Genomic DNA, 6,662 nt, shown 5'->3' with positions numbered 1-6,662 from the left:
CGGACCACTAACGGGATTGGGCCGTGCCCGGCCGCTTTTAAACGTGCCGGGCCCGTGCCGGGCCCGTGCCGTGCTCGTACTTAGTGGCCCGTTTGCCACCTCTAGTACTATATAGCTAGAATATGCAAAAGTCTGTCAGATTTATTTTCATGTTGTTCAGACTCCAACACATTGATTATTTCCCTTAATTCCTCGAACCTCTATCCCTCATTGGTTTTTTAAAAAAATATAAAAAATATAAAAAATATAAAATAAAAAATAAAATAAAATAAAAATCTTTTTCATTCGGTTTTTGCTGTTTCTTCTTACCTCCCTGTACTTGAGACCTTGTTCTTGCAGTTCCTTCTTTCCTGTTTTTGATTGCCTCTTGTTTTGATCTGGTGGTTTTTTAATGGCCTCCAGCTCCCAAATAGCTTGTGCATCTTCTCATTCATCAGCTCCTTGCTGGACGTATGATGTGTTTTTGAGTTTCAGGGGTGTAGACACTCGCAAGGGGATTACAGTGGACATACACGATCGACTTAATCGGAGAGGAATTAAAACATTCATGGATGACCAAGATCTTGAAGTAGGGGATGCTATTTCTCCCACTCTCTTAGCAGCAATCAAAGAATCAAGGTTTGCAATCGTTGTTCTCTCGCAAAATTATGCTTCTTCTGCTTGGTGTTTGGAGGAACTTAGAGAAATTTGTCTATTAATGGAAGACAACAGAATTTTGCCACTTTTTTATCATGTTGATCCTACTGATGTTCGATATCAGAAGAGGAGTTTCGAAGAAGCTTTTTCTAAGCATGAAACCTCCTGGCGACATGAATCAGAGAAAGTGAAGCAATGGAAAGCTGCTTTAAACAAAGTGGCCGGTTTTTCTGGGTGGAATACAAATGATTATAAGTAAGCATTGTGCCTTTTAATTTCGGTTCTATGTATTTGAAATAACGCTTATTTTGACTCTTAACTAATTCTTCCTTGTAGGACTCACAAAGAACTTGTTGATGTGATTGTGGAATTTCTCTGCAGTAAAGTAGTACCTGACGCAATTGAGTCCACAGGAGATTTTGATGCATTTGAAGCAACAAGACAAGCCATGGATGAAGTTATGAAGGCCTTTAAAGATGACGAGATCACTGCCATAGGTGTCTACGGCATGGGAGGCGTCGGCAAGACAACCATGGTAAAACATGTCGGTGCACATGGCCGAAAAAGTGGGATTTTTGATTATGTGATTATGGGTGTCGTCTCACAACGCCTTGACTACAGAAAAATTCAAGGCACATTGGCAGATCTGTTGGGCGTCAAATTGGAGGAGGAGACAGAAATTGGAAGAGCAGTTAGATTGAGAAATGAGATAATGAGAAGAACAAAGATCCTTATAATCCTGGACGACATTTGGGAGAGAATGGACTTGTCAGACATAGGAATACCTAGCTACAAGGAACTTCGAAAGTGCAAGTCCAAAGTGCTACTCACCACAAGGATAAGGAATGTCTGTCATGCCATGAAGTGCCAAGAAAAGATCAACCTCAATATCTTGTCAAAAGAAGATTCTTGGACCTTGTTTGTGAGAAATGCAGGAAGGTCTTTTGAATCCACCAATTTCGATGAGGTAGGGAGGAAGGTAGCTAGAGAATGTTGTGGTCTACCGATTGCATTGATAGCAGTTGCGAGGGCACTTGGAGATAAAGACTTGGTGGAATGGAAAAGAGCAGCTCAACGACTAGAGAAGTCGCAAGCTGCCAACCCTGACGATTACGGAGAAGCATCCAATTGTATAAAATTAAGCTATGATTACTTGAAAGATGAGGACTACAAATCATACTTCTTGCTCTGTTGCTTATTCCCAGAAGACGATGAAGTCAAAATTGAACACTTGTTCAGGTATGCTATTGGGAAAGGATTGTTTCGAGATGCCGACACACTCGAAGAAGCCAGAGAGAGAGCTGATTCCGTGGCCACGCACCTTAAACATTCTTGCTTGCTTTTGGATAGTGATACGGATGGATGTGTAAGGATGCATGATGTTGTCCGGGATACAGCCATTCAAATTGCGCAATCTGAAGATGGGTTTTTGGTGAAAGCTGGCTGTCGTTTAGTGGATTGGCCACGTCAATTACATGAAGACTACTCTGCAATCTCACTAATGGAGAATGATATTCAAAAGCTACCCGAAAAGTTGGTATGTCCAAAACTCCAGATTTTGTCACTGAAAAATAATATCTGGATAGAAAAGATACCAGAAACTTTCTTTCAAGGTCCGAATGAGTTAACAGTATTAGATCTTACCAGCACTAGTATTGCATTACTACCCGAATCATTCAGTCTGCTAACCAACCTCCAAGCTCTGTATTTAGATGGCTGTCAAGTCCTAACAATAAATAAAATTTCCATACTAGGAAGACTTAAAAAGCTTGAGATTCTTAGTATGAGAAACTGTTATTTGAAAGAGTTGTCAAGAGAAATAGGAAATTTGACCAATTTAAGGATGTTGGATATCACTGGTGGTGATATGAATACAATTTCATCAAAAGTGATTTCAAAGTTGCATAAGTTAGAAGAATTGTACATGCAATGTGGATTTCACGATTGGGGGAGTAAAGTCAGGGGAGAAGGAGAAGAAACCAATGCTAGCTTTGATGAGGTAACTAGCTTGTCAAATCTAAGAGTTTTGGAGGTTTGTATCTCTGATGCAGAATGTATCCCTAAAGATGTCAAGTTCAATCCGAATTGGGTCAAGTTTGATATATGTATTGGCAGAGACCGCTACAAGGCATCGTATGCATTTAGTCATAATTCAATATCCTTAATGCTTGACACCACTAGTAGCTTCCCAGACTGGTTTCTCAACGTGGTGATGAACAAAACACAAAGGATAGTGTGGGAAGGGTGCCAAAGGTTGATCAAAATTTTTGTGGATTATGAACATGGGAGGTTACAAGAATTGAAACATCTCTCTGTATATGGTGACGATTGCTATGAGCTGATGAATGCATTAACATGGGTTCCAAAAAAACCTGTGTTCGAGAACTTGGAAAAGTTGCATTTGAGTGACGTAGATTGCCATGAGTTATGTGTTGGTGACTTACCAGTTGGATCTCTATTCAATTTGCAGATATTGAAGGTACACTCTTGTCTCAACTGGGGGAATGTACTTTTACCATCAGTACTGTTACCAAATCTGGAAGAACTAAATTGTAGTTTCATCAACATTGAATATGTGTTTGGCTGTGAAGCATTATCTGAGCCAAAACAATCAAAATTGAGAAAGATGGAATTGTCTAATCTATATACAGTACGAAGCATATGTGATGGACCAGCTCCACCTGCAATGTTACAGACTCTTCAAAGTTTATCCATTAAGGAGTGCTCCTTGCAGGGAAGTCTCTTCACCTCTGATGTTGCTCAGTGTCTTTCTCAGTTGAATTACTTAAATTTAGAGCATTGCTCCTCTTTGGAGAGAATTGTTGAAGCAAGCAACAAGAAGATCATTATTCCGAAATTGAAGGAATTAAGTTTGACGGGACTGGACATGTTGTACTATGAAAGTGCTACTTTTGATATTGAGTGTCCTTCATTGGAAGAATTGTCTATTTGGAACTGCCCCAAGTTTTCAATCTCTCCTTCTGACTTCCACAGCAGCAAACAAGTCCAACTCAACAGGTATGTCGCTGTGTCAAAAACTTACTTGATTTGTCATATTTGGTAGTCTGAATTTTTTTTTTTTTTTTAAACACCTTATTCCACCCCATCCTTACATATGTCAGTAAGAATTAAACAAATACAAAATGCTAAATTTAAAAAAAATATATATAATTAAATTAAAAAAATTCAAATCCTGGATTCATTGGCAAGCTTTGAATGGAGGGAAAAAAATACAAACAGTATCCAAATTATAGTCGACTCCAAATTTCTGTACCCAAGTTTCCAAAACTATCACTTTGGTACCTGAAGTTCAGACCCCGACCCAACTTTAGTACCTAAAACACTGTTGGCCGTTACGGAGTTAGTCAACTGTCAAACTTTGAGGGGTATTCTCGTCCTTTCACCAGATTTCTTCTTCTTCCTCAAACTCTCTTCATTTTCTTCTTCCTCCCAACTCTCCCATCATCTTGGGCACGGGTGGGCTGCGCAGGCGCGGGGCGCTGGGTGGGCTGTGCAAGCGTGGGACGCGGGTACATATGATGGGTCGGGCTAGATAACCTGGGTACCATTGTGATAGTTTTTGAAAATTTGGGTACAGAAATTCAGAGTCGGTCATAGGTTGTGTACTATTTGTATTTTTTTCCCTGGAGGTAAAGACAGGGGGTCGGTTTTACCCCTAAGAAAATGCCACGTGGCATGATAGTTAACGCCGTCCATGACGACAGGTACGAATGTTGGGTCGGGTGGGATATTTGGGGTACTATTGTGATAGTTTCCGAAGCTTGGGTATAGAAATTCGGAGTGGCCTATAAGTTGGGTACTGTTTGTAATTTTTTCCCTTGAATGGAAATGAGTTTCCGAAACCAATACACCAGTCAAATTGTAACTTTGTTTCTTTGAATCTTTAGTTATTATTTTCCTTTAGTATCATTCCTAATCATCTATCATTCTCTTTTTTAAATTTTTGATAATCAAATGATTGTTAATATTTCATAGAAATTTCATGTCACAGACGAATTATCTGTTTTTAATTGCTCTATTAAACAAACTGCAATACAATATGAAAAGGCTAGGTACGCTTGGAAAAAAATTGGAAAACAGGGTACTTGGGAATGTGCATCACATTGTATATTTAATCAATTATGTTTTATGTTCAGTTATTTTCTCTAATGTTTCATTTTAGTTTAGTTTTGCTTTTAGATTTCTGCTCCTAGCTTATTGTTTCTGTTTTCCAAATAGATTGAAAAATGTATTGTTAACAATATTTTGAGACTTTGGAGATGCATTAAATTTCCAACTTATATACTTATCTCATCTCAAATTGACCATTAGATTGTTCGAGAGCATAACAAGAAGAAGAAGAAGATGATTACCCATTTCTTTCCTGTAGTCAACTATATCGATTCTATCGTGACTAATCAATTGTAAAATATTAGTTTCTCTGTAGTTTGTTCCTGTGTTTCGGTCAAGCATTTGTACCCACAGTTGATTTGTTGATTTGGGAGTTGGCATGTAATTGAACTTCTGAATGTTCTTCCTCCTTGTTGATTTGAGCATAATATGCATTTACCTATTGGCATGGTTGTTTGAGAAAGTTACCCCCTAGGATTCCCTCCTTCTATGTTACCATTATTTGACAGAAATGTGATGAAAATACCTAATTAGTAGGTTTTTAAGGAGGGGGGTGTATTCATTTAAGAGTCCACAAGATTTTTTTGTATTTTGAAAGTCTATGGGCATTCAATTTAGATTTTAAACAATTCTTTAAAATCTTGATGTATTCAATTAAGATTTAGAATTATTCATTTAAATCTGCAGATATTCAAAAGTATACGGATTTTTAAGGATTTCATTAAATGCTGGATTTTGGAGGATTTTATAGTGCTTTTTATACATCTCAAAACTCAAAAACAATCCAACCACTCGGTGTCTACACGGGTGCTTGGGTTTCTGGGGGCTAGATTGGTCGACGATCTGACCATTATGGTGGCTGGGCTCTGGACGGAGATCGGGTCACGACGGAGGCGCGGTGATGGTGGCGTTGTGGTGGCGGCGGTGTTGGTATGGCTGTGGTGTAGCTGGATTTGGCTGGAACCCTGCATATTCCTTGCTGGGCCGGGTGCTTCTTGGGCCTGGGCTTGGGCTCTGGTTTTAAATTTATTTAATGTTATATATATATATATATATATTATTGCTGTTTGGGTCCGACCCACTATTTGGGTCTGGCCCAAGCTGTTTTATTTTTTACAATTCTTATTTTGTTAAGTTGTCTAGGTTGGGTGCGCTTTATGCGACCAATAAAATCCTACATATATTGTGTAGGCCTAATCGGGCTATGTGCCTGGGTATGCACTCTACGTGCCTTGTCTGCTCTAGGTCGGCAGCGACTTATTTGCTTCGTCAAATGGACGTTACCGCCTAGTGGCAGGGTGAGACTAAGTGTCGTCGGATTTACTTTTCGGCGGCAACATAGGAGGAAAGCTGTGCTAAAGCTGGTAATTATGCTATGTTGTACTCGGGGTACATATCAAGTTATCTTTCCGCTATGTCACTGCTATGTTAAAGTAAATGGAGTCGCTATTTGTGCACTCTTTGCTAGTTGGTGCGTGTTAGAATACAAGTCTTATGTAGAGATTTCTGATATTATTTCAGAAAATATTCTAGCTGCTTATTGTAATCAGAGGTTTAGGCTCAATGTCCCCCTTGTATTCGACAGTTTCATTAATCGAGGCTTGAGGGCAGCCGCACCAGCCCTTTATTAAAAAAAAAAAAAAAACAATCCAACCACTTCCCAAGAGATTTTGATGGATTCTTTCTCACTCAAAAAATGAAGAAGCTCTTCACAAAAAAAAAAAAAAAAACAGCTCTCAATAGGTGACCCTCATCTATTTTGTCTTAGACCTATCTTCCTACTATCCTCCTCTGCCTCTGCTTTCATCTAATAATTTTTTTTATTTTTATCACTATAGCTCTGGAAGTCTTATTCCTTCTAGCTAATTTAGCTCATTTTCAATGGTATTGTTAAG

At 38.8% G+C, this 6,662-nt stretch overlaps 1 protein-coding gene across 4 annotated transcripts; it reads left to right on the top strand.

Annotated features, from left to right (window-relative positions):
- Nucleotides 1-309: 309 nt before the first annotated feature.
- LOC112202676 (probable disease resistance protein At4g27220) lies at nt 310-6,254 on the top strand. Of its 4 annotated transcripts, none has more exons than XM_024343677.2 (3): nt 310-891; nt 973-3,654; nt 4,969-6,254. In XM_024343677.2, exons 1-3 carry the CDS (start codon nt 392-394, stop codon nt 5,003-5,005), a joined length of 3,219 nt encoding a protein of 1,072 aa, XP_024199445.1. In that variant the 5' UTR covers nt 310-391; the 3' UTR covers nt 5,006-6,254. The 4 variants fall into 4 exon arrangements, with proteins under 4 accessions (XP_024199445.1, XP_024199446.2, XP_040375725.1 ...); XM_024343679.2 differs by lacking the exon at nt 4,969-6,254 and having other exon boundaries at nt 511-618; nt 761-891; nt 973-4,962; XM_024343678.2 differs by lacking the exon at nt 4,969-6,254 and having other exon boundaries at nt 1,018-4,962.
- Nucleotides 6,255-6,662: the final 408 nt, after the last annotated feature.

This window comes from Rosa chinensis, chromosome 5, assembly GCF_002994745.2.
Source record: "Rosa chinensis cultivar Old Blush chromosome 5, RchiOBHm-V2, whole genome shotgun sequence".
Classification (NCBI taxonomy): domain Eukaryota; kingdom Viridiplantae; phylum Streptophyta; class Magnoliopsida; order Rosales; family Rosaceae; genus Rosa; species Rosa chinensis.
This window is presented reverse-complemented; position numbering and strand designations above follow the sequence as displayed.

Excerpts from the sequence above, each read along its gene's own strand:
- LOC112202676 (XM_040519791.1), top strand. The coding sequence starts at position 392 with ATGGCCTCCAGCTCCCAAATAGCTTGTGCATCTTCTCATTCATCAGCT. Across the intron at positions 892-972 it reads TGGAATACAAATGATTATAA|GACTCACAAAGAACTTGTTG; the intron begins GTAAGCATTGTG and ends TCTTCCTTGTAG.